General features: G+C 38.2%; 1 protein-coding gene across 4 annotated transcripts in view; it reads left to right on the forward strand.

The window, feature by feature from the left end:
- LOC145991003 (hormone receptor 4-like) overlaps positions 1-18,403 on the forward strand; it is a 348,060-nt gene that overhangs the window by 285,622 nt on the left and 44,035 nt on the right. For 3 of the 4 annotated variants that reach the window (XM_083126656.1, XM_083126659.1, XM_083126657.1), the window contains exon 3: positions 12,578-12,704. In XM_083126656.1, the coding sequence (XP_082982782.1) occupies positions 12,578-12,704 (127 nt within the window). The remainder of the gene's footprint in view (positions 1-12,577; positions 12,705-18,403) is intronic. The other variant, XM_083126658.1, reaches the window with a different exon arrangement.

Below are 18,403 nucleotides of genomic sequence, written 5' to 3' on the forward strand. Positions count from 1 at the left end.
TCTGTTCTTGTGAATCGATTCATAGGCTTTCGGTAGAAATCTAATTGCCTATTCTGTTCCTATGCACAGATTCATTCATAGGCCTTCGGTACAGATCTAAATGCCTATTCTGTTCTTGTGAATAGATTCGTAGGCTTTCGGTAGGAATCTAATTGCCTATTTAGTTCCTGTGAACAGATTCATAGGCTATCGTTACAGATCTAAATGCCTATTCTGTTCTTGTGAACAGATTCATAGGCCTTCGGTACAGATCTAAAGGCCTATTTTGTTCCTGTGAACATATCGGCTTTCGGTTCAGGGTTTCTGGGCACTGCTTTACTCTGTTTCCCACCTATCTTTTATCTTTTCTTCATTTTATTTCCTTTACTTTCTCATTTGAATTAATTCTATTGTACGATTTTATTTCTGTTTTGTTTTTAGTTCCTTTTAAATGTTTTTTCTTTCCTCTTCTTTCTATGTTCGTTTTTCTATATTTTTCTGCTTCTTCTTTTATCTTGTTATGCCACCTTTTCTTTCGCAACCTCGGTTGCCGAGCGTGTCGAGTAATCGTCTCACATACGTTCAGGGTTCGGGTCCTAGTTTGGCAATGAGTGGTCTTTGTGAGCGTCCATTCATTAGTTTTATCTAATTGTCGTCAATCCTCATTGTTGTGATTAGATTAAAGAGCCAGAAAAGAACATTAAAATAAAAATAAAAATAAAAATTCGTAATTATAGTAATTTTTACTTGCTTTTTCATTTAATTTTTTTTCCTTAAACTCAACTTTAATAAAAGTTTATGCATTAATTTTCATATCTACGAAACCAACCTCCATAACCTATTAGACTGCGAAGACTGGGGTTCTGGGTTCGAATAGGGGTTTCGATTGCCCTTTTGTCCATTTCATGAACTCAACATCGATTCTCATCGCGATTGCTGTAGAAAAGGCAGAAAAGTGACGTGAAACACAAATATTTCAACAAATGAGCTTGCTGTGATACAAAAGCAAACATGAACGCCAATGGCAGTTTTTACATTATCACGTATTACAAGGTCGAGAATAAGTGGAGCATCAACCTACTTCCATGTTGCCGATCCAAGAAGGGCGAATTTTAGGTTATCCTAAGGTCGTTAGATACAGCCTGTGTCGTATGTACTACACATGCATCCGAATCAAGCAGTTCATATAAATAATTACGAAGCAACTGTTACAAGCAGGAGATGGATGTTGGTATATTTCCGTACCATAACAAATCTAAATGCTGTAATCAGATAAATTCAGAAGTGGTGAATTGTCCATAAATTTAACTTTGAGGTCCAGTGAGCATTTCTGATTCAATTGTGTTCTAAGAATTAACGTCTCGCGCAGTTATCTCTTTATGTACAGTTTATTTACACCTCCTGCTCCGTATATAGGTACATCTTTTTGTTACAATCCATTAACAACCTTTGCAGGTTCCATTTTGCCCCATCACAGAGAAATCAACTTATCAGGACTTCACTCTACGAGCGCACAATTTAGCATAGCGCTAACCTGCCTCCGCAGTTTATCACGCAAGATGTCCCTATACATACGGCGCTCACTCTCTGTGTATCTCTATGCATCCATAAAAAAACAACTGTCTTACTCCATCGGGCTTTGCTTCGGAGTATCTGAGAGCCGGCAACTGTCCGAGTTTTTGAGCGACGGCAACTTTCTGAGATCTGAGACTCGGAGCATCTGAGAGGCGGCCGGGTTTGGTTGCAGCCAGGGGGTAGCCCTCTGAGAGTCAAATCCAGATTTAGCTGGATGTAGCCCCTTTGAGGAGACCTCAATTCATGCAAGCATGCACTAGTATGCTAACTACCTACATGACATCGGGATTTGTTTGACCTGATTTCAGTCTTTAAAGAGATTTTTGTCGCAACTCGGTATCTATACCTTCGACAAATGGCCCACCCCCTACCACTGGGGCAAGGCCCTATTGTTACCATTCCAACATGAAAGCCGTTAAGGTAAAACAACCGTTGGCTTCCCCGGCTACTGGGCAAAAAGCACCTAGGTAAAGTACTTCGTTAACGTCCAAGAACTGAAGAAAGCCGCCGCCACGAACGCGGGTGGTGTTAAACAGCGGGCGAGTTGTTTTCGTCCAATCACACTCAACCTTCATCCAATGTTCGCAGCTGTCATTCTGCTCGTCTACTCCACGTGGAGTCTCAGTCACATGACTGTTGGCAACTTCCAATGTGGAGACCTTTCTCCTTTCGCAGCTGGAGATTTGATGTGGCAACACTGTGCGTTGAATGTGATTGTTGTAGCTGGTGAGCGCGCTCCGTGACTCCAAAGCCAGCCGGTCGTTAACGAAGCTAGCGAACATTTACAAATATCCAAACTGTTACATATATATTTTCCATTTTTCAGCTGTGCGCGTAAAAACCACACAGCAATTGATTGATATCATTTATTTTACTTCTGACACTTTTTGCTAATCTCGGAGATGAGGATGAAGGGTGATATGATGAAACTGATGAAGGGACACTCACAAAGAACACCCACGCGAAGGACGAGACCACTGGCGTCAGAACGGGCTGTGCTAACCACTCCGCCAAGGAGGTCAACATTTCGGTTGACTTGGTATACGCGATTGGAGTACTTTTTTGTCATAGACATTAAAATTGAGCTCATCTTTCTTATTTTTCGGATATGCTAACCACAGACTCGTTCTGACTTCCATCGATATCTAAACTCCAAAATGTTCCCTTATCTTGGTCTCGTGTCGATCTTTGAAACTATAGACATATATACAGATATGTATTTGGTTATTATTTTTGGATAAAGCATGAATTTTACTTATAGAAATTACAAAATCAATCCATTCATGGGAATTGTGAGCCTGTGCTGCGTGGTTGCATATAGTCAGGATGAAATCCTATTTAACAGGGCTCGTAGCGTCGAAACGAGGCATCAAACAGCAAAACGTTATTTAGCAGAGTTGTTTGCCAATGAACTGTATACGCTGCGAAAATGTGTGCAGTGACAGACTTGCACTGCTTATATTTATATAAGTACTAGCTGATTACCAGGCGTTGCCCGGGTTTTTATTTATCCCAATCTTCAATTAGACAGGAAAATAATGAATTCTAACTATACTGTAAAATGAACTTGGAGTTGAACGGCATTGGGAGTGTCACTATTCATCTTAGCGACCCCGAAAACTATAGATTCCATGCTAATATCTGTCGTTTTACATGTCACCCCCTTTCCACCCCCACCCCTAGGGGTGCCAATTTAACTATTTATTTTACAGGTAAATGTCATTGTGAATGTCACCAATTAGCTTAGCGACTCCTAAAAGTATGGATTCAACACTAATGTAGGTCATTTTTTATATTTTACTTTTGACATTTTATTTTTCACCTTCTCTCGCCCCTCACGCCGATACATGATGAACTTGGAGTTGAACGGCATTGCGAGTGTCACTACTCACCATAGCGACCCCGAAAACTATGGATTCCACACTAATATCGGTCGTTTTAGATTATTTTTACAGGTCACCCCTTCCCACCCCCACCCCTAGTGGTGCCAGGGGTATCTTACCCCCACAGTATTTATTTCCGGATTGTAAGTCATATGTGTACCAAGTTTGTTTGAAATTGATCCAGGCGTTAGAGAGTTATGCCGGAACAAACATACACACACACATCCATTTATATATATAATTAATGAATTGGAACGGATTCCATCGCGATGCGTAAGAAATGCATCCTGGTTTTTAAATAACGGATACGACAACTTTATAGGTCGTTAGTAAGCTTTCCATGATGAATCACCAATCATGTAGTTAGAAACGGAACTTATGTCAACGAGACGATTCTTCTCGGAATATGGAAGAAGACGGATGTTACGTCACACTGTAATAAGTAGCATGAAACCATTGTGGTTCTTTGTAGGTTGACTTTTGAGAAGTGCGCCAACTTACAGTATCTCTTGAACAAAGAAAGAAGTGCAAAATTTATTTCCATGAAATAACACTTATTTATACATATTTGTATTGTATTATAATTACTTTCAAAGAGAGACTTGGTGTATTTTTTTTTTTTATCTATTTGCAGAAACCAAATGTTAAGTGGAACTGGATTCAATTGTAGTTATACCCCCCCCCTCCGTAAGGCCCGCTGGTACTGTAATTCCTAGTTAACGTTTAGGGCTTCCCCCATGGTGCAGTGGTAGCGTCATTCCCTTTTAATCGAAGGATCCCGGGTTCGATACCCGGTGGAGGCACAAGTGGTTCGGATCCCACTTTAAACTGTAGGTCCAGTCCCGATTAGCCTTACTGTGCATAAAGTGGACTTAAAACAGCAACTCAAACTCAAACTAGTTAACGTTTGGTTTCATACCAGTCACTAAAGAACCTTCTATCTATCCGTTACTAACTTGTATATTTAAAATATATGAATTTGAAGTTGTGAAACTCGATTTTATGGGACCTTTTATTTTGTACTGCAGGGAATGGGACAGCGAGTATCAATTTGCAGAGAGGATTACGTCAACAATTTTTTGATGAGGCGCCCATGTTATGTAGTCGCTATTTTCTCCATATACAGTTTACATATTCGGAATTAAAAAAAATAACCGCGTATCACTTCTAAAATATAAAACCGTTAAGAATGATAATATTAATACAAGACTTTGTTACTTATGCTATTAACGTGGAAAGAAAATCTAAATATGCAGTTCAAAACTCTTCAATATGGCGTTTGACACTGATCAAGTCATTTGAAGTTTCTCGTCGATAATTACTACAAACGAATGTTATAAATGGATTAAATTTGTTCCCGGAGGGGGAATTTTTAATTAGCTTCTTCGAAATGCTCATGGATACATATAGATGACACTGTGTTGTTTAAGTTTTTTTGCTCACCATCTCTGTACATTTTTAAAAGTATTAGCATGTGCCAAAATACGTCAATTAATACCCTATTAAGTTCATTCATTGGCAGACCATCCAAAAACATGCTGTGATTTGTTTTCCAGTGCAGTGTTATTTTACTATATAGGCAGGAGCTCGTCTATCACAAGCAGACCTTGCTAAATTTTACCAACCTCACCACTGATTTCAATAATCGAGGATGTAATAGTAAAATAAGTGCGGGTTACGTGTGTTATATGTTTGTTCATTAGATGATAGAGAACATAGTCATCAAATGCTACGTTGTCAAGATAGAATTAGCCAGCCCTGTGGCGGAGGTCCCGGGTTCGAATCCCGGCCTGGGCATGGATGTTTGTGAGTGTCCATTCATCAATTTCATCTTGTCATCACTCATCCTCATCTTCGCAAATTAGCCAAAAGTGGCACAAAAGGCGAAGTAAAATAATGCAAATCAATCAGTCAATCAAGATAGAATAAATGAGTAGCACATAATTATGAAGCATAATTTTAGTACAATATCAGTTGGTACCAGAAATTAGCACTCATAAGAATAATAGGCGTGTTCGTTAGACTGTTCATGTGTAGATTTTTCCAAAACACAATCATGTCGAGATCTATAATACACACAGCACCATCTGTTGAGGAATTTTGTTCGTATTGTGAGTATTTTCATTTTTTGGTTCAAGGGTTTGGCCTGTAAGCGTATCAAAATATAAAAGTTTAACACCCCATTTCTCCCCACAGGAGTTGAAATTAGCTAAACCCCTTCTCAGTGGGTGATTAGGTAGTAAGAGGAAGACAACCATAAACTTTTAGTTTCCTAGGTCTAAGGGGTTGGTTGGGCTGTCCGTTCCGTTGATGAGTTAGTGAGCGAGGACTGACTCTTATATATTAAGATGCGCCAGTCCCCTCAATTACAGTGTACAAGCTCGACAGCAAGTCAATATACGGAATGCTGTCCAGCAAAATAAAATGACTTCAAGCAGTGTCGTACCCGCATCCATATGGAAGGTGGAGGTTTATGCCTTCTTTTTTATTGAGCAATAAATGCTATATTTTGCCGTCTTTTCCTGCATTTTTCTTGAAGAAAGCTGGCCCAAAGTATAGGGGATAAAGCTTCCGCAAGGGTGGGCCATTGCTTCCAAGTGCAGTAACTAGAAACCAGTGATCAGAATGCTACATTTTAAAAGTAGCTTCGCTACAGCTACAACTACTCTTCCAAAAATGTGGCTGATATTCAGAAAAGCCCCTAGCAGTTGTACTTACTAGAAAATAGATTCCGTTATTTATTATTATGATACCCATCATACTATCATTTTGATAGCAGTATTGCCGCAGTAACCTATTTTTACTAAAGTGTTTGAGAATGATGTGTGCGTATATAAGTGGAAAATTAATTCAAATTTGATATCCAAGTATTACCATTAGGGTGTTACTCAAATCTGACATATATTTTTATATCAACATATTTTTCTTGAAGATAAATAGCTGTTAGCCGGATTATATTGATGAATGTCATTTGGTTATCTGGATATCAGAATTATTTATATATCAATGAAAAAAATTACGTGGATATCTATCATCTGCGATATCAGGACGTTTATCATCTAGATTATTCGTATTGCAATTATCTAGTAATAGACGTGGTCTTTTTAAACCCTCATACACAAGTAAGCGTTTTTGTCGAATTTTCTTTGGCACTGTTGCTGCATATAAAATTTACCTCAAAACTCCGAGAAGAATTGTAGCTGTAGCAAAATATTCGCTACAACTACAGGAATTTTGTAGCTTCGTTACAGCTACAGCTACAGCTACAGCATCGCTACAAGTAGCGCGTTACTTCCGACGACTGCTAAAAACTCAATAACCGTATTATCATAGACTACAATTACAATGCCACAGAACTAAAAAAGATGGGAAATTTAAACAGATCATATGATTTCGCCGGAAATCGTTGTATTGTCTGAATCTGATATAGAATGTAGCTACTTATTTCTGTTATGAGAATAAATAATACCGCGTAGAACTATTGCGTTTGGTGCTTCTGTTTCTAGCAAAATGGCAACTCTGTTTGTTATGGAACGGCTGGTGGTGATGACGAAACATGTGTTTAAATAGTCCACAAACAAATTATTGTTCTCCAACAATTTGGTGCTGATTTTGGTAAATCATGGAAAAAACTTAAATTTGCGCTCTGAAAGAAAAAAACTAGGCTAATAGTGTAAAACTGTCTCCCGTAGCGATTGTTTTGCATAGATAAAGAGGTTGTTTTGAAAGAGAAAGCCACTCGCAGGTTGAATAAAGGGGTGTTGGTTGAATGGGTGGTGCAAAGTCTACGTGGAGCGTATCTTCCATGATAACAGATCACGAATCGTGTAACTTCTTCACCCTTTCATTATTCTTTCATTACGTAAAGCGCGAAATGTAGAACAAGTTCAGTGACGTAACCCGAAAGAAATCAGGAAATGCAGCTCACGTCACGGTTCGAGGCATTGTAAATTCAAATGTTGTGAACTCCCAGTGCATTCGAAAGACTGTCGGATCTTTACAATGCCGAGATTTTCGTGCACTCCATGTTGGATCCCGAGACACGAACAATGGAAGTTTGTTTCGAGGAAATCTCGATTATATTTGTCACAAGGTCTGTTGATCTTTTGAAAATTAGCAAAGTTTAAAACGTACAGTGATAAGTTTCGTTTTGTATTCAACGGTTTGCTTTTTCTTTAAACCCTTATCCATTGGCGTATGATTTCATATTCATTATACCGCAGTCTCTTCTCTTGAATTTAATATTATTTCTCGCGTATCTTGGCTGATTCTATTCAATCCTAATCGTATTGCATTGAATATTATGCTATCAAATTCCTATTCATTATTTTTAATATAGCTTTCCATTTTTTACTCTATTCCAATCTTGTACTTGATTTCAGTCTATTATTATTATTGTATTATATTTCACTGAACTTTGCTGTATTTTATATAGTTCTATTTCATTTTATTATTCTAATTCATTTTAATCCGCACTATAATGTGTATTCCCTTCTTATCATCCCAATTTCATTTCATTGCACTGTGTTCAATTTCGTCTTCGACTTGTAATCGAGGTGTCCCGGGTTCGATACCTGATGGAGCCATGTAGTGGTTCGGATCCCACGTCAAACTGTAGGTCCAGTCCCGATTAGCTTAGCCTATCTATGCATAAAGTATATCTAAAAGTGAAAGAATCTTGTGTTCAATTTCGTTTCATTTGGTTCTTCTAAGAAAAAGAAAGAATTTCGAATTGGCAGGGAAGAAGTGGCTTCTTGTTTTCTACCAGGGCAAGATCACCATCGTTACGTCACTGGAAAAGTGGTCTTACGAAGAGAAAGTTTGCCTTAGCATTTGGAGTGAAAGTAGCCTCCCCCCTTCACTCTCTGCTGCCAGCAAGTACATGTGCTTGCAGACTGCTCGTAATCCTTTATGGAAAGGCTCCGAAAGGGAAAATGGGAACATGTAATATCATTTTCGCAATATGCAAGAGCCCATGTTTTTTTTGCCTCTCGTTTGTCGATAAGAAGGAGGAAAAAAGAAAGTTGTTTTGTGAATACTTGAAGCAGGTAAACGAGAGGAAAGTTACAAGGGTCAAGATTACTAGAAAGGTGTTTTATTTCGAGTTACCAAAGTTTTTAAATCGGCATTTCTTTCAACAGTGTTGTTAGTAACAATCGCATATTTATTGGCCAGGGTGTCATTGTTGTGTGGTCCATACGTAAGATAAGACAACAACACGATAATGATTTTTACTTTACGGTGGCATGAAACTTGGTTGACTTTCTGTCTACCAAAGTCTACCTTTGTCTACCTTCCTCCATAGATAACATAGTTCTTGCCTAACACACCTTAGACCGCCCTAGTAATTCTGCAATGGAATTAAGGCAGCTAGTCACGATTGGCACGTTAGGTAATTTTTCATTTTGAATACGTGGAGGAAAATAAGGTGTAGCAATGGTTTACTCAGAGTTTCGATCTCACCTATTATGGCGTATTTAATATATTTTCAGATCACTTTTCCATTTTTAGTGTTTTAATTCTTAACTTTTCCATGTATGTTTGTTGTTATCGTCTGTCAAGTCAGTGCCTCTCTCTACCCATTTATGACATGTTTGTGTTTATAAATGTTTCTGAATGTATGATCAATAGGGTGGAGTGTATGTTTAAGTTGGGGTGTTTATGTAACAATATTGTAGGATACGCACAGCCCAAGGGCTTGTATCAATATCAATAAATATCATATCATATGACATTTTAGTGATATCACAGGCCTGCATGGGTATGGATGACTCACAGATGACATACTGATTCCAAAAATGAAATCCATTTTTACCCATCACGTCTAGTTTTTCAGAAAATAGCAATATATTAACTGGCTTAATTTCGCAATAAAATGTGTAGTTCCATGATTTCCTCAATAGATGGCTCTGTTTAGATGATGGTAAAATATTGGCTTTCTACAATACAAATCCTCCAATTTCGAACTATAAATGCACATAGAATAATAAGCTTTTAATCCACCTTCAATCTTCATAAGACACATTGATATGAAAATTGTAAACTTTGATTACGTAAATTCCATTTTTGAGATGCCTCATAAACTTGGATTTCCTTCACAAAATGTATAAAACTCAATGCTATAATGTACTGTCTGGTTTGAAATCGGTTAAAGATCAGTGATCGGTTAGTTCGTATGAACTTTCCAGCCTGATCATTACCAGTGCGTAGTTAGAGATCGGTTAGTTCATTGAACTCTCCAGCCTAACTATTGCCTATTTTTGTTGGAGCAGGAAAAGGTTTATTATCCATTTTGCCTAGACTCATCTCACCGAACAGGTCGCTAGGTGCCGTGGCTTGCCGAGAGTTGATAGCTTCCTGGAGATGAGGCCTTGCTCGAAAAAGGTTTATTATCCAGTGTCTTGTTTGAACTTAATGACGTGGAGAAAAATCATGATCTAGGGGAATATTCTGACGTGATGGGATATATGTCATGTGCATGATTAGTATTTAAAATACTTCCAGAATCACCTATTGGTTTGTAAACATCCGAAATTTCCTTTGTTTAAATTTATTTTATTGCGTTCTGTAATGTACGTAATGGAATGGCGAATATAATAATTTTGATTGTGAAATTGTGAAAAATCCTTACGTAATGGAAAAAAACGGAAGTCATTTTCCTGATCAGCACTAAAAATACTTTCGAATTCACTTATTGATTTGGAAACAACCTAAATTTCCCTTGCATAAATTGATTTGATGCCTTAGGTAATGGATGCAATGTAATGGCGAATATGAGAATTTTGATTGTGAAATTGTGAAAAATCCTGACGCGATGGGAAAAAATGGATGTCATTTCCGTGATCAGCATTCAAAATAATTCCAGAATCACCTACTGATTTCATATCATCCGATCTTTTTTTTTTAAAGGAAATGCAGGGTGGTGTATTTTTTAACCTATCAGTGTTCATTTATTACTTTTAGTGGACATTCCTAATTTTTAGTTCCCCTTCTGGTTTTTCGCCTTTTAGTACCTATTGACTAATTTTGGACCTTATTTTTTACATTTTGGTGCTTATTTTTACATTTTAATGTATTTTTCACAATGCTTATTAATTATATTTTGCATATTTTTGCACATTTTATTAGGCTACCTGCTTATTATTGATAGTGTTCTTTCTCGCCATTTAGTGCCTATTTGTAATATTTTATTGCCCTTATTTTCCCGCTTACTAATATCAACTAACCTGCCGATTTCAGTATTTATCGCTTTTAGAACAACCAGTAGAGTATTAAGGAAACTTATACACGTTTGCAAATCATGGCTTTGGGAAGAGTATGTTAATGAACAGAGAAGACATTCGATTTGTTACATATTTACGGACGCAGCAACCTTGTCATGCAGTGTTATCTCACGTGGCATTGGCCTTAACATGTTTGTTGGACTTGACAAGAGAAAACTCGTCTCCTTGACAACCAATCAGGGGCTGCCGTTTGCATAGTTTTACTGCTAAGTTCAACCTACTTTAGACAGGGTAATTAACTCGTACAAACTGGTCTGAGAGTTCTTTTTTTTTCCATCCAGAGTTTTCCTGTACAGCATACTTCAACCTCTCTTTCATGTGTTACATTACATTGATGTACTGCGGTTTTTCCTTTCATTGCTACTGTTGCAGATTGTCTCTTATTCAGTGACTCACGCTGAGCGAGAAATATCTGACCATCAACTAATATTCATTCATTTCTGCTGATTTTAAACAGTACTTGTTTGATTTTCACAGGATGATTGTTCATGCAAAATAGGAAGAGTTTGCAAGTTATAACTATGCCATTTTTAATTTTTGAAATTTTTAAAGTTAGAACTGAAACAAACCAGAAATATTAGTGTATCTTTATTATCATCCTACAGAACACAAGGCTCTGCTACAATTTACTTGAGAAAAGTATTTACTCTAATTTTATCTTACCCGATCGAAGAGCTGATCTAATAGTGGCTTTAACGTGGTAATCAGACGTCTCGTATTAGTCGAGACAGTCAGTCCCTTTTTTGAACGTAAAACGGGATCCCAAAATTCCACTTTCTTGTGACAATAACTTATCGCCATAGAATTACTGCAGCTATATATCTTCTCTACTGTTACTCTGAACTATGGCATAGTAACATTCAGAAGATCCACTCATCGGCACGACAAATTATCAGTCAATGACTTCTAATTCTAAAGGACTGCTTGCTTGGAGTTCAGCGCATATCACCATTATGTCAGTTTTTTTACACAGTATTTATTTATTTCATTGGTTTACGAACATAAGTATTTATGACTAAACAGTTTATGTTGAAATGTGTACATTTTGCCATCCCATTTTTTCCTTCAGAAAATATGAAATATGTCCTGTTTTCTTGCTTTAAAAATGTGGTCACCTTGCTGATCACATCAAATTCACTATAGCCTCCACCATAGGCGTAACTTGGCGGGAGAAAGGAGGTCACTACTCAATTTTCAGGATTATTAAAATTTAGACGTTAATGGTTAATCAATCTCCTGGGACCCAATGAGCAAAGTAATGAGTTATTTTCATGATTGCACAAAAATGTAATAGTTAGCAAAATAATCGTGGGTGCTATTTTATGGAATAGAAAAAATCTATTCTGCTCCCCCAAATTTAAACCCCAAGTTCCACTCTCCCCCCCTCCGAATGCCCACTTATTCTTTCGTTCTCCGTTTTATTTATAATTCCTTAATCTTTTCTAATATTTTCTTTCTAGCTTTCCACCTTCTTAAATTTTCTCTCTTCTTGGGCATTTCTTTTTATGTATTTTCTATTCTGCTCAATTTCTTCCCTATTTTCTCTTCTCTCTCTGCCTCGTTTCTCTTGCTTCTCTCTTTCGTGAATATGATGTCACTTTAATCCCACTTACGAATGCAACATTCTATTTTAAACAATTTTCTCTATCGGTTCTTACCTTGTCTCATTGCAAAGAAATATGACAGAGTATAACTTTGTCGCCAAAGATGTCTTATTGTGAGAATTTCACATTACAAGATTGGGTATTTGATATCAAGTAGCATTATCATTGTTAAAATAAGCTATAACTTCACTTTAATCTTAGTAATGTATTCAAGTGTATTGACTGCGACTGTAGTGTGTGCCATATCTTCCAGGAGAAAGCGTAGCTGATACAAGTACCTCGTCACCTGATAGTGCAACCATGGCTCCAGGAGAAGGCTCGCCAAAAGCTGCTTCGGAAAGCTTCAGATCGTCTCCAAGTCCCAGCGTACCAAGAGACAGGCAAGTTCTTCTTTTAACTTCTTTGATTTTTTAAAAAAGTATACTTCATAATGTGCGTTCATAAGGTAAAGTTATGGAGAAGTTGCAAATGATTTTGAAGCATGACAGTCCAATATCCCATACTGTCAGGATAACTATCCATCACCTTGAAAGTGTGTTGCCAGAACTACTGATTTCGAAACCTTTGTGACCACAACTATTCTCAAACTTAATTCCCTTGGGAAAGGCTTTTCAGGGCTTCATCCATGTCGAATGGAACATTACTGAGCTTTTCAAGCACGATTCTTTATATCAGGTACCTGATTCTAATGGTATACAAATCCAGAAAGATAAAAATAATTGCAAGATTCAAAAGAGGGAACATTTCTGAATGTTTACTGGAAATTGGAGCCAATTCCAAATAATTACGTGGGTGCAGGGAAGATTTTATTTAAAAAGTTACGTTTAGGTTATATTGGGTACATATGTACTCAATATGGCCTAGTTATACAGGGTGGGCCAAAAGTCAGGTGACAGCATTGTCATAGGAAAGGCTGGTGTGTTGGAGGTCCACTTTGGCCACGTGTGATGTTTGAGGGGTGGGGCAAACCCAGGGACACATGTGACAACCCCGGCCGCCATCTTGGAATCCGCCATCTTGAACGCAACTTAGGTTTCTTAAATGGAACCATAGGCATGTGACATATGATTTCCAATTGTTTTTTCGTCAGGAGTTCAATGCCGCAAATCATTTTGTCCTATCGTGAACCTTTTCCTAATTATGGCCTGTCTTTCCTCCGTTGTGTCTCCTCACAACACATGCTCGAAATGACCACCCTCGTGCACAATGGTTTGTGCCACACGCCTCTTCCAGTCCTCATGCACAGCCAGCAATGTCTCCGGACGCACAGCAGCACAGGCATTCACAATCCGCTGCATCAGATGCTGTAAATTCTGGATTTTCACGGCGTAAACCATGGCCTTGAGGTGGCCCCACAGGTAGAAGTCAAGAGGCGTGAGGTTAGGTGACCGTGGTGGCCATTCTACCGGTCCTCGACGCCCGATCCACTTCCCAGGGAACTGCTGGTCCAGGTAGTCCCGTACACAATGTCCGTAGTGGGGAGGGGCTCGATCCTGTTGGTAGAACGTTGGGTACGAACCGTCCTCCGACAAAAGCGACGGAAAAGTTTCCTCATCCAGCAGTCGTTGGTAGTGGTCGGCATTCAGCGTGCCGAAGATGAAAAATGGGCCAATGATCCTCGTGCCAAAAATACCACACCATACCATAACCTTCTCGGAACCAACGATCAGCGATTCATCAATCCAGTGTGGGTTGTTGTCACTAACTCCAGTAACGGTGATTTTGTTTGTTCACTTCTCCGTTTACATAAAAAAGTGCCTCATCGGAGAAGAACACCTGCAAGGGGAGACCCGGGTTGGTCTCCAGTTCCTCCGTTGCCCATTCGGCAAACTGTACCCGACGGTCAGGATTCTCCTCTGTCAGATGCTGGTGCATCTGAATTTTCTATGGGTGCCACTTGTTAACGGCAAGTATCCTCCGTATGGACGTTCGGCTAACTCCAGATTCAAGGGCGATACGTCTGGTGCTACGTTGGGGCTTTTGGAGAAGGATGCGAGAACAGCAACAGTGGTTGCCTCATCTGTTGACGTTTTCGGGCGACCACTGCGTGCTTTATCGGCCACAGATCCCGTCTTTCGGAATCTGCTGATGAGTTTGGCCACACCATTTTGGGAAATGGGCTCCCTATCGGGGTGTAATGCATTAAACTCTGCAGCCACCACACGCAAGCTCCGATTTCCACACATGAGGAAGATCTCCACACGTTCTTCGGTCGTCAGCACCATTATTCAGTTGTTGATACCTGCAAAGATAAAACAGGCCATAATTAGGAAAAGGTTCACGATAGGACAAAACGGTTTGCGGCATTGAACTCCTGACGAAAAACAATTGGAAATCATATGTCACATGCCTATGGTTTAATTTAAGAAACCTAAGTTGCGTTTAAGATGGCGCATTCCAAGATGGCGGCCGGGGTTGTCACATGTGTCCTTGGGTTTGCCCCTCCCCCCAAACATCATATGTGGCCAAAGTAGACCTCCAACACACCAGCCTTTCCTATGACAATACTGTCACCTGACTTTTGGCCCACTCTGTATATTTTATTCTTTCATATCAAAAAATGCAACATAAATTGTAAAGAAAGTGCCAAAATGTTGTTAAGGAAGAAGAGAAAGGGGGTGAGAGAGAAGGGAAGAAGAGGAGGAAGAAAAATGAGTATATTGATGCACTTAAATTGTATTTACATAATGACATGAGATTTGCACAAAGAAGTAACATTGCTTACAAACCAATAAACAAGGGAGTGACATGTCTCAATTTGTAATTTGTTACCAGAAGAATATGGATTTGAGTCCCACACTCTACGTGAACATAAGACTAACAAATGTCATATTTATACATGCTCTTCACTATATATTCCTACGTAGGCCATATTGAGTCTACCTTACATAGTTGTCTTTTTCCTTCGTTATAAACAGGACTTTACATTAAAGTAGTCACCAAGTACATTGTTGTAAAGTACAAATTATTAGCTATCATAATATGTACCAGGGATATAAACACCTGTCACTTGGAAGATGTAATAAGTAATAACTTCCATTTGCGATATTAGATCACAAACGCAATCACGAGGACCAGCTATTTCGCTTCTTTGTCTTGAAGTTATTGTACTATTGGTACAGCCAACAGGTTCAATGAAGTCATTAGGACAATCTAAATAACATACTATCGTCATATGTTATATTAACCATGTAACTACTTGGAAGCAGAAAATAGGCCATATTGGGTTCAGGTATCTTAGCTTTGCACGAAATGCACAACGGTGGTCTTTTTCAGCTGTTATGAAACTTATATATTTTTTCTTTCTCGCTTGTGGGGATACAAAGTAATCATTAGAAGATTATAATCTAGTCAATGTTACCAATTTTCTCAATCTTGTGAACCAAATTTTAAGAATGTTTTCCCTGTCACTTTCTTTGTGAACATTGAATCAATCTTCCATTGGTTGAGTCCAATGATATACGCACTATGTGGCACTTGAAACTTTCTCCATATTTGTCGAAATACTTTTATGTTGGAAGTCTCTAAAAAGAAACAATGAATCTAATACGTTTTGTAATGAAAAGGATCCCTTCAATAGTGTAGTGGTTAATCTGTCACCTGGTAATTAAAGGATTCCGGGTTCGATTCCCGGTGGAGCCACAGTAACCGGCAGTTAAAATAGGACAGCTTGATCCTGCAATTTCAAGGCGTTATGTGTGTTGCCTAACTTTGCGGCGATGAACGAATTGTAATACCAAATATTCAATGTTACGTTCTGTAATCGCCGATGAGTTAGGCAACACACACAACGCCTGGCAGGGAAGTGAGAATTTCAGGATCTATTGTCGGATTAAAAATTATGAATACCCAAGTTTGGATTCTAATTAAAAAATTAACCATGAGGCGTACGTAAAATCGCAGTGACAGACCTCAGTTTCCACGACTTCGCGGTAGTGAATAAAAATTTGTATAAAATCGGTTTCGTTATGTGAATTGACAACGATAATGGAATTTAATAACAGATACAAAGAGCTTGAGAACAACACCAAGATCGTATTTGACCCGATGCTAAAAGAAAAGTTGTTTCATAAAATTGAAAACAGCCTTTTTTCGATCGATTTTAAAATTGAAAATTTAGAATTGTGTTGAAAACCTTTTTACCTGCACTGTATTTAAATTTCATCACGGTCGGACCACAATTTTGTTTTTTTATAGAATTTCAAAGAGAGCGGTCGTTTGGAAAACACACACAAAAAGGCACTTTTCTTGTTCTCACGACGATCAAAAATCGAAGGCATACTCGAAAAAAGAGAATTGGTTATCATAGCTTAACGCAGAATTGAAGAAGCTAAATTTTGATGTAACTCGTTTTTATGTAGGTCTACTTGTTATTTTTTATTTAGAGTCCAAACTCTGCTATGCAGTGAACCCAATTTTATTGCAGTTGACTGTACAATGCTCTCTCTCGCTCTCTCTTTTTAATCTGTCCCTCCCTCTCACTCTGTAACTTCACGTGAAGTCGCCGGAATTCCCCACCCACCCACCCACCCACTCACACTGAAAAAAACATTCAAATACCTCACTGGCCGTAATTCTATTTTGAGATATTTTAAGGACTATTTCTCATGTTGTGAAACGGTGGCAACGATCTCTGTGTTGACTTGCCCAAAATATTTTAACCATAAATCGGTAACACGTCACTTATGAAGTCAATAAATGAAGATAAATGGACACTTAAAAAATGCTAAAGCTTAGGAGGAAAAGCCTAAAAAAAACTAGCACTAACTAATACATTTTCATCATGAAGTGGGTATTGCTTTGTACTTAATATATTAGAGCAAAAGAGTTAAGTCCCTAAACATACCGTTTTTTAACACTCGGATAAGTGACAACTGGTAACACATAAAATTACAGTCATTTTGACCGTAATGTTTCGTTGACTTGTGAAGTAAGGAAAATATGTATTTCTAAAATTGTTGTGTACTTAGCACATTCTTATAGTTTTCTTCTGATAAGTTTAGATTTCACTTTTATAGAAGGCAAAATTCTTTGGAATTTAAAAAGTAGCATAATATTTCAGTCATACTTCAGATGAACGAAGAAATATGGGAGTTACATTTACTCAAGCAAATGGTAGACATTAGCTATAACTTGAAATCAAGATTAATGCAAAATAAATTGAAGTAAATAAATGACATAGTCGCGTTTCATTTTATTTCTGAAGGACAAAGTGCAGCAAATGTTACCCAAAATTGTAATGAATAATGACCGCGGTCGAAATGACTTGATGTAGTATATCTCGAGAACATCACCTACCCCCAGTTGCTCGAAATTACTTTCTAAGTTTTATATCTACATCTAAAATACATTTCAGAAAATATCCCTCCTAAAGATAAAGTACCCGGATAAATTCTTCGAGGAAATAATAATCGTGACGATGAGGGGGGATGATGTGATGAAGGGACACCTACAAAGAACACCCACGCCCCTGACGTCGAAGCGCGATGTGTTAACCACTCCGCCACGGAGGTAGGTTCGAAGTGGTGGGGAAAAAAACAACCACTTAGCGTTAATAGAAGCTGACACACCTCAACATAAATTTGAGAATTCAATGAATCAAGATATCATCTGCTTGTAATATTTCATTCAAGGCATGTTTATGTTATGTTTTCGTTCATTTGAGTTAAAATATTTGCACAATAATCTGCGTACGTAATTCTCTAGCGACTATTAATTGAAGGACTCCAGCATAGTCAAATGGTTATAGCTCTCGCATTTGGTTAAGACCAGTGGTGAGTTCGATCCCCGATGGACAGTTGGGGGACCATCTCGGTAAAACCAGATAACAGAGGTGATGTGACGCGACCACACGTAGCCCAATGAAAATCCCCGCGGAAAGCCTTGGTTCTCAAAGAGCTGTTGCACCCCTTTAGTTTAAAGTAAATTAACACCACCTAATTATTAAAAACTTCTAATTTTCTTTGTAAATAAGGAAAAGGACAACAAAGCATTTACGATGACGGTAATGACGGATAATCAGAAACTACGATCTTTTTTGTTGATGTAATATGGAACAAGGTTTCATGAGTGGTTTTTC

This window comes from Lepisma saccharinum, chromosome 8 (assembly GCF_977018435.1).
Source record: "Lepisma saccharinum chromosome 8, izLepSacc3.1, whole genome shotgun sequence".
Lineage (NCBI taxonomy): Eukaryota > Metazoa > Arthropoda > Insecta > Zygentoma > Lepismatidae > Lepisma > Lepisma saccharinum.